Source organism: Glycine max, chromosome 20 (assembly GCF_000004515.6).
Source record: "Glycine max cultivar Williams 82 chromosome 20, Glycine_max_v4.0, whole genome shotgun sequence".
In the NCBI taxonomy this organism is placed as follows: Eukaryota; Viridiplantae; Streptophyta; class Magnoliopsida; order Fabales; family Fabaceae; genus Glycine; species Glycine max.
In genome coordinates, this window is record NC_038256.2 from 41,886,297 (window position 1) to 41,901,015 (window position 14,719).

Below are 14,719 nucleotides of genomic sequence, written 5' to 3' on the forward strand. Positions count from 1 at the left end.
TGCATTGGAACTTCTAACTTCTTAATTCAAAAACATGGCTTCCCAGACCTACACATTCAAAACAGATAGAAAAAGGAAATTTAAACTAACAAATTTCCACACCATTAAACAACCTTAGCAGGACATAGCATGAGTTGGAGATACAGCAAACCACGAACTCCGAATCTAGTATCTGTTTCCTTTTGGCCTCTTAAGCTAATACATCAAACAAGATTTAGCAGCAGAATAACCAAAAAAATCTGAAACAACGCTCTAATGCCACATTTGCTCACATAAAAAATGTAATTATCAGAACCAAAGCACAACAGTGTCGATGTCTATCTAGTTTCTGAGTAGTTCAGGGGACAAAAAATAGAAAACAAATTGCATTTGATGATTTACACACACACAATTTGCTTTCAACAACCCTTCTTGAAAACTGTCAAAATTGTCATCCATACAAGAACCGATCAACCTCACTACAAAAAGTCCTCATAAACAATTTGCTGTCAATAACCCTTCTTGAATTCTTTGGTAAACTGTAAAAATTGTAGCAAAACCTAAAATAAAAACAAAACAGACGACATACACTGACATGTATACACTTTCAGTTTTGATCACTTATCCAATAATGGCAGTACATTTTGATATGGCAAATTGTATTTTTGTTCTTGTCACTATTGTCAAAATTCGGTTTTGATCCCTTACACTATTTATTTATCTTTGACTTGGTTTTTTAAAATGTCAAAGTGTTACTAATTAATTTAGAGAAACTTTTACAACTTCGAAAGTAAGAAATTCCACGTTTAACTTAATTTTTCAGTGTCTAGTGTGTGGGAGCAAATGCCCCTGAAGGCTGCAGTAGTCACTTAAACAAACCCAAGCACGCAACTGTTTTATTTTGGTTCCTAAGTGGAAAATGTTGAAATTGAAGGTGAGAACTAGTAAGAGGTATATGAGTAGCAGCCACACGTGAGAGGCACATTTGAATTCATAGCTGCTATATTCTATTTCCCTGACCAAACAGCACGCAAAGGAAATAAATACGCCGCCCAAGAATACAACATCGAAGGAAGCAGACAGGAGTGTTTGAAAGAAATTGTTCTTCGGATGCTCAGAATAGCAAGAGAGAGCCAGAATCTCTCGCTGCTTCGATGTGCAAATCCAAAAAGAGCACAAGCGTGATCCAACCCAGAACCCGAACAAACACAAAAAGGACAAATTCCCCTCGTCCTCACCGAACACGAACCCCAACATCGTCTTCCTCGAACTACGAAACCTCCACGAGGGATGTTCCAATCACAGAATCAAGAAGCTACGTATTCGAAAACAACAACAACTCCAACACCAACTACGACTTCGAGTGGTCCAAAACCTCTTCAATTTCAAGCCGCGCTTCTCTATCAAGTCTCAGAGACACGCTCCCTGAAAACCCTAACATCTACCACTTCTCCGAGATCGCCGCCGCAACCGCCAATTTCTCTTCCCCGCGCCTCTCTTCTTCCTCCTGGCGCTGCGTAATTCGCCAACGCGACGTCGTCGTTTCGCGCCGCAACTTCCGCCAACAAATTGATCTTCCGGAGCTCAGTCGCCGCCTCGCGCTCATCTGCCGGAGCCACCACAGCAGCCTCGTGAAACTCCTCGGCGCGTCGGTCTCCGGCGCCGTCATCTTCCTCGTCTACGAGTTCGTCCCCGGCGCCAGCCTCGCCGACTGCCTCCGCAACCGCCGGAACCCTAGCTTCACCGATCTCAAGACGTGGATCTCTCGGATGCAGATCGCATCCGACGTGGCGCACGGTCTCGATTACATCCACAATTTCTCCGGCTCCGGTTCGGATTCCGAAGCCGGATTCGTTCACAATCATATCAAGATTTCGAGCATTGTAATCACGGAGGAGAATCTGCGCGCGAAAATCTGCCACTTCGGCGCGTCAGACCTCTGCGGCGAGGCCGTCGCCGGCGAAGGCGAGCCATCCGGCGGCCGGATGGTGAGGATCGAGGGGAGGAGGGGCTACATGGCGCCGGAGTTTCAGATCAGCGGCCTCGCGACGAAGAAGACCGACGTGTACGCCTTCGGAGTGGTTGTTTTGGAGCTGCTGAGCGGGGAAGAGGCGTTGAAGTTCGAATTCAACGACGACGGAGGTTATCGGAGGATTAGCGTGGTGGAGACGGCGAAGATTGCGGCGGAGGTGAACGGCGGCGTGAGGAAGTGGGCGGATAAGAGGCTGAGGGATTCGTTTCCCGTGAAAGTTGCGGAGAGAATGCTTCGGGTCGGGTTGGAGTGTGTTTGCGATGACCCGAATGAGAGACCCGACATGGGTCGGGTCTCGAATGAGGTGTCGAAGCTGTATTTGGAATCGAAGGAGTGGGATGAAAAAATGGGAACCGATATTGACTTGTCGGTGTCGTTGGCCCCACGGTGACGTTTTTTTGGGTTTGAGAGATTTTTATTTCCATTCTTTTTAACACTATGAATTTTGATTGTAAATAAAGAAAGAGAAAAACTGATTGTGTAATTTCATACTTGTATATGATACGATTACGGATTGTGTAAAATGTTGTTGATAGGTTTGAAGCACTCAAATCAACCAATTCTGGCTTGAATGGAATGAAAGGATACTGCGTTGTGTAGAATTTGGAGTTGGATATGTTTGGAACAAAATAAACATATTTAATTACACAAATTTAGTTGAGCAAGCATCAAGTATATTTGACTGCAACATAGGGCGGTTCACAATTTTTTATGAGCATGTAAGGATGTCGTCATCATGTTTCAGTCAATATGAGTTATCAGTTGTCGTTGGGATTTTCATATCTTTCCAATCAAGATCAGTTATCATTAGTAATTTGATTGTTGTTTTCAGCTGACATTGGTTTGTTCTAGGATAACAAGTCATCCTTTCCTTATCATTTTGAGTAGTGCTAGAAGCAATCATCTCATCTATAATGAAATGTCAATATATGAATAGAGTAAATACAATTATTAACATTCTAACATTAAGAATTTCTCTTTTATGTGATTGTACTTGATCTTGCTTATATTTTTAAGCACTTGCGATTCTTCTTCTTCTTTTTTTTTTATCAGTACGTGAAATTCTACTACATTCACAAATACAAAAAATATTTTTTTTAAAAAATTATTTACAAAATCGGTAAACATTTTTATATAATTATATTATTAAATAAGAATTGATTTTAATAGTGTTAAAACTCTATTTACATTTCTTCCCCAAAGATCAGAGTCAAAGCCACATACTATGGGCTGAAGCAAAAACTCTAGAGGGCAATTGCTTTATGCACCCCATTTTTCTTTGGTGCACCACCAAAATTTGTAATGTCCTTCTTTCCTTGCTCACTCTCTATTTCTCTCCATTTTCCTCTTCACCGCATTGCACCTTCTCACTACTGTCACTAACCCTTTCCCTCATGCCTTTGCATCATCGACAAAGCCTCCTCCCTTCGGATTCAAGATTCAAAGTTATGGTTTTGTAATTTTGGATTGAGTAATCCAGAACTGGATCACTCAATCTAGAATTATGAAATCATAACTATGAATCCCAAATCCAAAGGGTGAGGAGGGTGTGTTAGGGAAGCATAGGTGAGAGGGAAGGGATTAGTGGCTGAAGCAAGAAGGCGGGATGAGATCAAGAGGAAGATGGAGAGAAGAGAGTGAGCAAGGGAAGAGAGAAAAATGGTAAAATGGGTTTATATTAATTTTTTGGTGTGCATAAAGCAATTTGTGTTCTAGAGAACGAAAACACAACCCAAAATTAGTATCATAGAAAGGGAACTACTATTGGTCCCTACCTTTTATTGCTACTCCGTACAAATATGAGAAAACCCCCTTACCCCTCAGTGCAAACCTTCCTCTTTTCCTTTTCCCCTTCCCCTATGCCACCAACCCTCCTCCCCCTTCCTCTTTGCCGCACCCCCAATCCTTCTCCCCTTTCCCTGCACTTCACCTCGAACCCTCCTTCCCCTTCCCCGTTGCGACCCCCTCTACCACAGTCTAGCCACCACCACGTCATCGCAAAGCCACCTTTGCAACTTCGTTTGTGCCACTGCCACCTTTGCAACTCCGCCTGCGCCACCACAAAGCCACCTCTATAACTATGTCCGCCCCACACTCCACTGTTGTTGAAACAATACAAAGGAATCATACTTCTATTGTTATTTTTTTAACCCCTTTAATATAATGAAAATACGATTACATTGTACAACTATTCAACATAATCGTGTTTTTGTTATGTATTTTTTATTCAAACTCCCATCACATAAAGGAAACACAATTTCATTATATAGGTGTACAATGGAATCATGTTTCCGTGAAAAGGATATTTTCAAAACAAAAAAAAAAAAGGCATCAACCCCTTGGTAGGCACCAATAGCAATGACAATGAGAAAAATAGTAACTCCCTCCTAGAAAAGAAGAAAAGCCCAAAAACTCATAAAGGAGAAGGTCTGAGGCTTGGGAGCTATGGCGGCAAGGATGTTGCAGAAGCGACTCATTTCAATCTTCTCAAGACAAACTCATCACCCCATTACTCAAGGCATGTCCTTACCTTCATTATTTGCCGATTTCTCCGCAAAAGTTTGTTGTGTTTTGTTTAAGTTTTAGTTCCTCTCAATACTAGCTTCTTCACCAAACTACCCCTTTTTTTATTCATGAATTAAACCCTTTATCCAATCTTATCATTTTGCCTCAAATTTTAATTGAATGCAAATGGTAACAGTTACTAACTGTTTTCTAGTTTCTACTTTACGGAATTGCCTCGGATTTTATAGCGTGTTTACCTTTTTCTCTCTTTGTTAATTTCTTTTGGCAATTATTTTATTGGTAGAGGTTCTCATAACTGGTTCTGAAAAGTGCTGGGCTTGTCAAGGATGATTTTTTTTAGGGATTCTTGATAGCTGTAGTTTGATACTTTGATTGTTATAGTTTTCTTTGTCATGATTTAGCACTTTTGAGTGCATTAAAATTGTCTTTTTCATTTTTTTTTTGTTTAACATGAATCTTATTAAAAACCTGTTTGCATAAATTAAGCAATTAGGATGTTCAGGAAGATATCTCAATAGCAATAAAAGACATGTAAAGCAGCACAAAGTTGAAGATGTCAATATGGTGTCAAAAGCGAAAAAAATGCTATTGATGAAGGATAGTTTTTCTTTCCTTTCAAAAAGCATATTTTGTAATATCTGGCTGAACTGGTTGTTGTACTAGTTCTCCAGCGAGCTACTCTCTACGAATTATAAGTCCTTTTGAACAAAAGCCATTCCATAGGGTGGGCAACACTCTTTAACATAAAGAGTCAATGTTGAGAATTGAAACATCACATGTTGGATAACAAATAGCTAGCTGTTGTGCATGCTTGCTCTGTTATAATACCTGTAAATTAATACACAATCCTTGAATTAACTTTCTGGTTCATTGATGGATTTGGTTCAAAACTCTGGACTAAGGCAATGAAAATTTATGCTGAAGAACTTCTAGATTTTATAAACAGATTTTCTCACTCGCATCTCCTATATTGTGAAGCAGGCAGTGTTTTCAGAATAACAGGAAAGATTAGATATTGTTAAGTGTTAACTTGAGTTGAACTTGCTCTAAGCAATCTGATGTCTTCCACTTTATCCATTTTCTGGGAAAATATGTTTGTGCTTAATATTTGTGAGTTAAAGCCATTTTTTATCATTCAGTCAGCTAATAACTTAAGTTTATGCAACAAAAAAATGAAGAGATTTCTTGTTCTCTCTTTCTCTCTGTGCATTCCCTTGTGTGTGAAACTTTCTCTTATTAATATATAAATTTTGTTTATTGGCAGAATCTTCTTGGTATTCTCCTACCAGTGCAATATTAAACAGATATGGATTCCATCAAAGGAGGGTCACGACACATACAAATCCAATCAAACCTGTTTGTGAAGATGTAGAGAATAATGAAGCAGACACCTTAAAGTCAAGTCCAAACCCAGATGAAGTTGCTACATCTATTAGTGTTAATGAGACCTCTTCTATAAAGTTTTCTGCCAAGTCCAGTTTGAAGACATCCTCAAGGCATGATCTTGCTATGGTTTTCACCTGCAAGGTCTGTGAAACAAGATCCATTAAGACGGTTTGTCGTGAATCATATGAGAAAGGTGTGGTGGTGGCAAGATGTGGGGGGTGTAATAACCTTCACCTGATTGCAGATCACCTTGGGTGGTTTGGTGAACCAGGAAGCATTGAGGACTTCCTGGCTTCTCGTGGAGAAGAAGTGAAAAGAGGTTCAGTTGACACACTGAACCTTACATTGGAAGATTTAGCAGGAAGGAAACCTTGAAAGGTACAATTTGACCCAGTATATGTTCTGCATTAGGGTGTCTCTGGGAGTTTGGAAGTGCAAGGGAGGTAACAATTAACAATAGTTGGTTTTGTAAACTCGGCTGTTCTGTCTATGATCATGCTAATAATAATAAAAAGCCACATATTCAATGCACTGTTTTCTTTATCCATTATTTTTGGTGCCTGCCAAAGGAATGTTTTTAGACCATGATACACCTTCATGTGCAAGACTTATTAGCCGAGAAAGGAATTTATGAAAACAACATATTATTTGAGTAGAACTGAGATCTCAGTAGGAATTAGTTATTTCCTTTGATGCTTAAATGCTTAAAACTAGTACTTCGTTTCAAAAGTTATATCCTCGTCTCTAAAAGTTGAATTTATATACTCCATGCCGATTTCATCTAGCTTTTGGTAGTTGGTTTCGAGAAAAAAACTTGCGAGGCCAAAACTCAGAGATCTATGGAAACCGAGACACATGAAAGAAAATGTTCAAGTAACGGAAGCATGATTTTGGATTAGATTCATGGTGGGAAAAGCCACAAATAGTTGCTTCTACTTTTTTACAGTATCACAATGATTTTGTGGAGTAAAACTGATTCTTGTGTGTTATCCAAACACACTAGGATACTAAATCAAATAATTGACATTTTACCAACAACTTTCACCATAGACAGTGAATGGTTAAGTATATATGCAAAAGACTTTATTAAGAGAAATAAATCTTATTTCAGTAATATCTACCAGGGTTTTAAATATCATGGTGTAGCATTGCGGAGGGACCCCAGCCCGCGCTATAGGGCTGCCATAGCGAAGCAGTTTAGTGTAGCTGTCACAGAGACACTAGGGCTTTTTGCCAGGACTATTTTTTGGATTTTAATTTCCAAAAATAAAATCTATAAATGTAATAGTGAAAATCATAAAGATGAATTGGATTTTGAAGATGATGATGGTTGATGATTGATAATTCCTATTCAGGAAACTTGTATTTAACATTTGCTTGTATGTTTTGTTCAAGATACCTATGAGTTGTTTTTTGTTGTTAATTATGAATTTCATTATTTTTGAGAATTTATATGTATATAGTATACATTATAAAAACTATTTAAAAAAAAAAGAAATCAAAATAGCATGTATCTTGCTATCCATTATCTAGCTATAGCATTTTTGGAGTCAACCATTACGCGCCGCTATCCGGAATTTAAAACATTAATATCTACATGGTGTAACCTTACTACATAGAAGGCGTAGCAATCCACACGATATTAACTCGTCCAACGACGAGTTTGTGAATGTTGATCTCCACGCACACTTGAGCAAATTTACCATGATCAGCAAGTTAGGTGCTTGTATCCACCTTAATGTGTTCACCAATAACAAATGTTAGTCCCAATTGAAAACTTTTATTGTAGAACACCATATTTAATCTTGAAAAATGAACCCAAATCAAAGTACTGCCAGTCATATATGCTTTTGTAATGAATTTCGGTGTCCACATTTTCACTAACACATAGTGATTAAAAAAAAAAATCATTCAAGGGCTACCACTCATCACTTTCCATCTATATTTCAAAGAATTGAAGTTAAACATGGAGTATCCATCACCAATGTCACGGAGTTAAAATATTGTAGAAGTTTCCACAATGATTTTAACTTCGATTAGTGCCTTTGACCAAGACTCAAATAGCTCTTTGAAATACGGATCATTCACATTAAAGGCTTAGAAGTAAAGAGATCTTTCTTCTCTTCAAGAGCCAACAATCATATGCCAATAACATTGTTTTAAAAAAAAAATACTCCACTTGCTCCTTGGTCACCGGAAAAACCCACTTATGGATTCAAGTATTTATTAATAGTGTGTTTAGAATGATGATGAGATGAGTCAAAATTAATTTCAATTTCACAATAAATGAATACAAAGTAATACATTATTACTTTTAAAAAAATTACATTTATTTTACTTAATTTTAAGATAGTTACTATGATTTGAAAGGTATCCAAACACAAAGTCTTTAAGAGATTTCTATCAATCATATCAAAAATATAAATTTTCATTAACATAAAAATAATATTTACTAAAATGCATTTTACATTAAAAATATGGATTTTATGAAAGTATAATAGGAAAAAACAGTATAAGTACATATTAAAAGTGCAATTTAGTTTAACTCAATTTTAGTAATAAAAATTGAAAATCAAAACAAACTGAATAAAAATGTGATTTTTTCAATTTTTTTTCTTTGAATAGTTTTTCATTTCAGTTCATTTTTAACCCATTTTTGTCAAAAAAATAAAAAATGTATGCTTATACTTTTTTTTATTGGCTTAAATAAATAACATTCCGATTCTTGTTGTCAATGAACTGTGATCGTTATTATGTAATCTTTTTAAGACAATTATTATTTGATAGTAGCAAGGATTAAAATAAAAACATTTAAATAATTAAAATAAAAACAAAAAATTTAAACTACTAAATTTTTTTTAAAAAAAGATTTTTTAAACCTTGTTTATTTATTATGATTTATTGTTTATGGGGGAAAAGAAAAACCTTGCAGCGGTGAAGAGTGAAAGAGACAGAGATAGAGTAAACCAAAACGAAAGGCAAAGTGAGTAGCAGGAGGAGTACGGAAATGGCATGTGGCTCTGTTCTTTCATCTTTTCTTCACATAACGAACTCCATGGCCATCAAGGGTGTCCTCTCCTTCGCACCAAATCCTCCTCTGCTTCTTCGTCTCCCCAAAGCTGTCACCTTTCTTTCCTTTTCTGCTTCCACTAAATCCCCCACTAAGTCTTTTCAAGGTTTCAAACTTTTCTATTTTGTTTTGAGATTTTTTTTGTATTTTCTCTTTTGGGTTTTTGTAATTCCAGTTATCTGTTCTGTTTCATCTGTTCATATTGGTGGAATTGCCACTTGCTGTTGTTGTTGTGTTACATTGAATGAGCCTAACCCAGTAATGTTATTTTTTTTTTGTGTGTGTGTGCCATTTTCGTAAATTGATATTTTATCCCTTTTGTTGGTCTAGTTAATGAGTGTGGATATTGGTGTGTTTGAGTGAAGAAGAGAAGGTAACAAGTTAATGGAAATTGATGAAGAGATATATAATGGGAAAATAAATGTTTTAGTGATGTTTCTGATCATCTTTTTGTGCAGGATTCTCATTTCTCTTTATTTTTAATTAAATGGTTAAGTTCAGTATCATTTTACAATTACATGACTAGTTTATAGTCCACCATAAAAGGGGTCTAACTGTGTACTATTACAGTATGAATGATGATACTGTTTAGCTGTCCCATTGCTTCTTTGGAAATACAAATCATAGTTTTGTATTAAATTTGAGATTGCATGATGCTTAGTGCTAGGCTGCTAGCCTTAAACTAAGATCCTCAAAAAGAGATGCTTTTCTTAGGCAATTTGTGCTTTTGACTTTTGAGACATCTATTGAGTATTTAATAACACATTTTTTTATGGTTATTGCCTTTTTTTAATTGTCAGTGAGATCAATTGCTGGTACTACAGAAGCTGCATCGGGGTTTGATGAGATGGTTTCTGGGACTAAGAGGAAGTATTACATGCTAGGTGGGAAAGGGGGAGTAGGGAAGACAAGCTGTGCTGCTTCACTTGCTGTTAAATTTGCCAATAATGGACACCCTACTCTCGTGGTTTCCACCGATCCAGCGCATTCTTTGAGTGATTCTTTTGCTCAGGTTAACTACATGTGTAGCCTTATAGTTCTGATGATGCTTGCATGTTGGATTATGCTCTGTGTAACACAAGCTTTGCAAATTGTACTATAGGATTTGACAGGGGGTGCATTGGTGCCAGTAGAAGGACCTGATTATCCTCTTTTTGCTCTTGAAGTAAGTTGGCATTTCTGTATAATAAATTGGCTGATATTTAGCATCCTGTTTACTTGATGACATGATTGGCATTTTTTGAGATTATGTGTGTACCATTTAATATAATACCTCTCTCCACTTATTTAAGTTTGTAGTTCCTTACTTCATTTACAGATAAACCCTGAGAAGTCTAGGGAAGAGTTTCGAAATGCCGCCCAGAAAAATGGTGGAACTGGAGTCAAAGACTTCATGGATGGCATGGGTCTTGGAATGATTGCAGACCAGGTAAAGATTTATTGAGATGTCATCAATCATCATCGTTTCTTGTTATGTATATCTTCCAAGAGGATATTTTATGCTGTGAATTTTGACAAGGTGATGAATTTCCTTTAAAGCAAGTTTTCTATCAGAACTACAATTCTATATGCTATCAACCTGCCATGATATTCGCACCAACACATCTTCTTTGATAGCCAGATTAACCTAGAAGAACTGATTAAGTTGGACTTTAAGCACTAAAGCATGAAAGGAAAAGAGAAAAAGTTTGTTACACACAGAGGGTTAGGATCTGATAGCATTGTAAATCAAAATCAATCTGAATATCATTGATAACTTTTGTTAGATTGATTATGTAACAAACTCCGCTGCTGGATTGAAAGAATGCATCATGCTCATGAAGTTTCACGTCAACCAAGTTTTTTTCTACTCCACAAATTCATGTTGAAACTAATATATAATATTCTGTTCAAATAAATTAAATTTTTTACCACTCAATTGCATGCTTTTAGGCTTTTAGCTGTTTAAACTTTATGAAATTTTGTTATGTAAGATTTAGGGTTTAGTGTAATTAGTTCTGCTTTGTTGTAAGCTTGCTTCTCTAAGATGAGTTGTTACATGTTTTGGTTGCAATAGTTGGGAGAACTAAAACTGGGAGAATTACTGGATTCTCCTCCTCCTGGACTGGATGAAGCTATTGCGATCTCCAAGGCAGGCATTTTATGTACTGTGATTAATTATTTCATTGCTAATTATTCATGTAATAATCCATTTTTTGCTTTCCTAACAATTAAAAGCCTCTTGTCAGGTTATGCAATTTCTTGAATCACAGGAATATAGCATGTTTACTCGAATAGTATTTGATACAGCACCTACGGTGAGCAAAAAGCTGATAGTTATATATTTCACATCACCTTTGTTTTATAACATTATCATAGGATTTACACATGTTCCCAAACAGGGTCACACATTACGATTATTGTCCTTACCCGATTTCTTGGATGCATCCATTGGAAAGATACTGAAGGTAAGACTTCTAATTTTAATAGTAAGATCCCCCCACCCACACACACAAAAAAAATTCTTGAAACCCTAGTGTAATATAGCAGAGTAATGGAGCAGATAGGTCCTGGACTGCTATGGGATTCAAATAGCAGAGTGGTTTTGAAGAGTAGCCATTGCAGCCACAATAGTGGCTTTTCGAGCACTATAGCCTTCTAAAACCCATTTTTTACCCGTGAAATATTGTTTTTTGGATTTTTTTTGGGGTAAAATATTCCATGAAAAAGTCACCTCTGTTTTGACCTTTGTTCCTTCACACTTCATAGGACAATTTTGTTTCCTGGGATCCATTCTTTCTTCTTCCTATAGACTTTCCAATTCACTTTCAGCTAACTCTTATCTAATTTGTTTTTTTTTTCCTATAAAATTTCACCATCATCTTTCATTTTTGGACTTCATTACATTGTTCTTATTGTTCCTAGATTGGTGGTTATTGCATGTAAACTGTGACTTACTAATTATAATGAATTTCTTTTACTGTGGGTATTTTGTTGAGTATTTTAGTATAAACTATTTATTTTGTGTTGTAACACTTAAAATAGTGATGATCCCACTTCCTGCTATCTCGCTATAGCGATTTCAGAGTTGGCTGCTATTTGAGATTGATAACTAGTGATGAAACTTGTCTATTGAGTATTGGCAATTCTATCTTCCCTCTGCCAATGCCATATGCAAACATTATGTAAAAATGCCTGATTCATGGTGAGATTTTATTAAAAGTTCAGTGACAGTTTACCAAAGTGCTTATTCATACAGTGTCTCACATGTACTTAATCATATTTAATCTTCCTTCCGCTAGTGAACAGTCAGGAAAGCATAAGAGCACTTCCAGACTATCTCTTCCCCCCATTCCCCACTCCCAAATACTTTTTTTCCAAGTTCCAAGCTCGGAATGATCCTTATAAGTTATAGTCACTGATACCAATTATTCTGCTGCAGCTAAGACAAAAAATAGCTTCTGCTACCTCAGCAATTAAATCCGTGTTTGGGCAAGAAGAAACCCGACAGAATGCTGTAAGATTTATGCCTGGAGTTAGTATTGCGTTTAGTTTCATCTTAATTGTTCACCATTTATTATATCTTTATTGTGTAGGCTGACAAATTGGAGAAACTCAGAGAGAGGATGATAAAAGTGCGCGAACTCTTTCGTGATACTGATTCGACCGAATTTGTCATTGTTACAATCCCCACGGTATGACTTATAACTGGTGCATATAATGATATAATGGTGAATTGACTTATAATTTAGTATCACCAACCCTACCGAGACGAATTGAAGGATTTTGGCTTTAAGGTTTAAAAGCAATCAAGTATGGTGGAGGACTTGGAATGACCTAAAATTGTTTGGTAGCTACTAGCTAGTAAGAAAAGGGAATGGTCATTTCATAGGGAATGCCATTTCCCTCCAATTTGAGGGAACTATCCTTCTATTCCATGAATGGTTTATTTAATTCCCATCAACATGTCTTTCGATGAAATTGTGTCCCACCCAGATTGTTCATTGCCTTTGCCTCCCACCATGTGTGATGTCCACTGACACTGCAGGGGGGTGGGGTTAAGTTATTTAAAGAATTGAAATTCTGAAGTGGAAGATTTGTATGCTGGAGAAAAGCTCCGGAGTTTGAAGTACAAAAAGAATAAGACTTTGAGGGGAATCAAAATTTTATAAATAACAAAGGTGATAAAGGAAATCATGCTAAATTATAGGGGGTTGGTCTTTTCCTTTTGACAAGTAAAGAAGCAAGAAGAGTGAAAAAAAGAAAGAAAGAAGTGTACTGAGCTGGGCATCTATAGCTACTCTTTTGCTCAGTGATTTCCTGTGTTAATGGAAGTGAAGCTAATCTTATTGCCTGATCTACTTTTGCTTTAAGAATCAACTACCACTTTTAATTAAAAAAGAAAAGAATACACTAAATCAGTTTGACTTTTGACAACAAAATATCATCATTTGATTAATGTAGCTAACCTCATCTAATGGGAAAAGGCTTTTGTTGTTGATGTAGTTTAAATACGTATTTGTTAATCATTTATATTTGTGTCTTTACTCCCTCAGGTGATGGCAATTAGTGAGTCATCTAGATTGAGTGCTTCCCTGAAGAAGGAAAATGTTCCTGTGAAGAGACTTATTGTCAACCAGATTCTTCCACCATCTACATCTGATTGCAAGTTTTGTGCTATGAAAAGAAAGGTACTTTAATTGTTTTCTCTTTTATTTTTGCATGGATTGTATCTGAGTGGTTAACTATAATGTAATTCATTTTGAACTGATAGCTGAGCATACCAAACAAGAACTTGAAGGACAAGGGGGAGAAAAACTCATGTCTTGCATGTGCTGTTCATTTTTATTTAAAGAGCTAAAACTTACAACAATACTATGAACAAACTTTTCAGGATCAAATGCGTGCTCTTGATATAGTTCAGAACGATCCAGAACTCTCCAGCTTATTGATGATCCAGGCACCACTCATAGATGTTGAGATAAGAGGTGTTCCAGCTCTCAAATTTCTGGGTGACATTATTTGGAAATGATTTACACACAGTTACTCAAGCAATGATTAGGTAATATGTTCTTTTAAGTGTATCATTGACAGTGCAAATTTAAGTATGATTGCTCTTTTAAACTTTACTATATTACTGTTTTTAAGTTTTTAAGTCTTTGGATGGTAAGTTAAAATTATAGTCATAGTATTTTTAGAGTCCGATCATATATGTTTTATAGTTATGCTGAAATTAGAATTTCTTCTTTTCTTTAATATTGTTAGGTTAAATTTAGTAATTTGCTGAAGTTGGTAGTTGAAACCATAGACACATGGCATGACATCAAGGCTCATCAGATTTTATATGATGAATTTGTGGAGCACTTGAGATGTTCAGATTCCGGTACTGGCAGTTCTTAAAGAGATACTGGCTTCCAATATTCACACGCTAGAGTTTCAAAACACCAGACAACTTTTTTGATTTTTCACATTATAAATATTGTTATTGTAAATTTATTTCTCCAGTACTTGTATCTGACTATTTTTTTAGTTCTAATCCCCTTATTTTGACCTTTTTTGTTGAGGGCTATAATGGTCTTTATGTTTTGAAGTGTTGACTGAGATATTGTTGATGCACACATGAAACATACAAGAAAAGTTACATTTCAAATGTTGATTATCAATTTATCATCAACAAATATATTTGAATAGAAGTCGAGTTTGAATGATCTAAATAACTCAATATTGAGGAGAAACGTTCGGAAGAC

At 36.3% G+C, this 14,719-nt stretch overlaps 3 protein-coding genes across 4 annotated transcripts; all 3 read left to right on the forward strand.

Moving 5' to 3' along the window:
• The first annotated feature begins 265 nt into the window (after positions 1 to 265).
• On the forward strand, positions 266 to 2,610 carry LOC100820374 (lysM domain receptor-like kinase 3). Its single transcript, XM_003555392.5, has one exon. It carries the CDS (start codon positions 1,134 to 1,136, stop codon positions 2,400 to 2,402), a length of 1,269 nt encoding a protein of 422 aa, XP_003555440.1. The 5' UTR covers positions 266 to 1,133; the 3' UTR covers positions 2,403 to 2,610.
• A 1,228-nt stretch (positions 2,611 to 3,838) lies between these two features.
• LOC100819850 (DNL-type zinc finger protein) lies at positions 3,839 to 6,454 on the forward strand. The gene is made up of 2 exons (XM_003556192.5): positions 3,839 to 4,529; positions 5,802 to 6,454. The coding sequence occupies exons 1-2, from the start codon at positions 4,457 to 4,459 to the stop codon at positions 6,296 to 6,298; spliced, it is 570 nt and encodes a 189-aa protein (XP_003556240.1). The 5' UTR covers positions 3,839 to 4,456; the 3' UTR covers positions 6,299 to 6,454.
• A 2,355-nt stretch (positions 6,455 to 8,809) lies between these two features.
• On the forward strand, positions 8,810 to 14,622 carry LOC100819315 (ATPase GET3B). 2 transcript variants are annotated; one of them, XM_003556191.5, is made up of 12 exons: positions 8,810 to 9,099; positions 9,794 to 10,005; positions 10,096 to 10,158; positions 10,312 to 10,422; positions 11,050 to 11,124; positions 11,222 to 11,290; positions 11,375 to 11,440; positions 12,415 to 12,489; positions 12,569 to 12,667; positions 13,529 to 13,663; positions 13,867 to 14,034; positions 14,238 to 14,622. In XM_003556191.5, exons 1-11 carry the CDS (start codon positions 8,931 to 8,933, stop codon positions 14,002 to 14,004), a joined length of 1,212 nt encoding a protein of 403 aa, XP_003556239.1. In that variant the 5' UTR covers positions 8,810 to 8,930; the 3' UTR covers positions 14,005 to 14,034; positions 14,238 to 14,622. The 2 variants fall into 2 exon arrangements, with proteins under 2 accessions (XP_003556239.1, XP_040869314.1); XM_041013380.1 differs by having other exon boundaries at positions 8,842 to 9,099; positions 11,222 to 11,440.
• Positions 14,623 to 14,719: the final 97 nt, after the last annotated feature.

What these genes read in the sequence shown, in the direction of transcription:
- LOC100820374 (XM_003555392.5), top strand. Translation starts at nt 1,134, where the DNA reads ATGTGCAAATCCAAAAAGAGCACAAGCGTGATCCAACCCAGAACCCGA.
- LOC100819850 (XM_003556192.5), top strand. Translation starts at nt 4,457, where the DNA reads ATGGCGGCAAGGATGTTGCAGAAGCGACTCATTTCAATCTTCTCAAGA. An exon ending in TCATCACCCCATTACTCAAG is followed by an intron (nt 4,530 to 5,801) that starts GCATGTCCTTAC and finishes GTTTATTGGCAG; the next exon opens with AATCTTCTTGGTATTCTCCT.
- LOC100819315 (XM_041013380.1), top strand. Translation starts at nt 8,931, where the DNA reads ATGGCATGTGGCTCTGTTCTTTCATCTTTTCTTCACATAACGAACTCC. An exon ending in AAGCTATTGCGATCTCCAAG is followed by an intron (nt 11,125 to 11,221) that starts GCAGGCATTTTA and finishes GCCTCTTGTCAG; the next exon opens with GTTATGCAATTTCTTGAATC. An exon ending in AAGAAACCCGACAGAATGCT is followed by an intron (nt 12,490 to 12,568) that starts GTAAGATTTATG and finishes TTTATTGTGTAG; the next exon opens with GCTGACAAATTGGAGAAACT.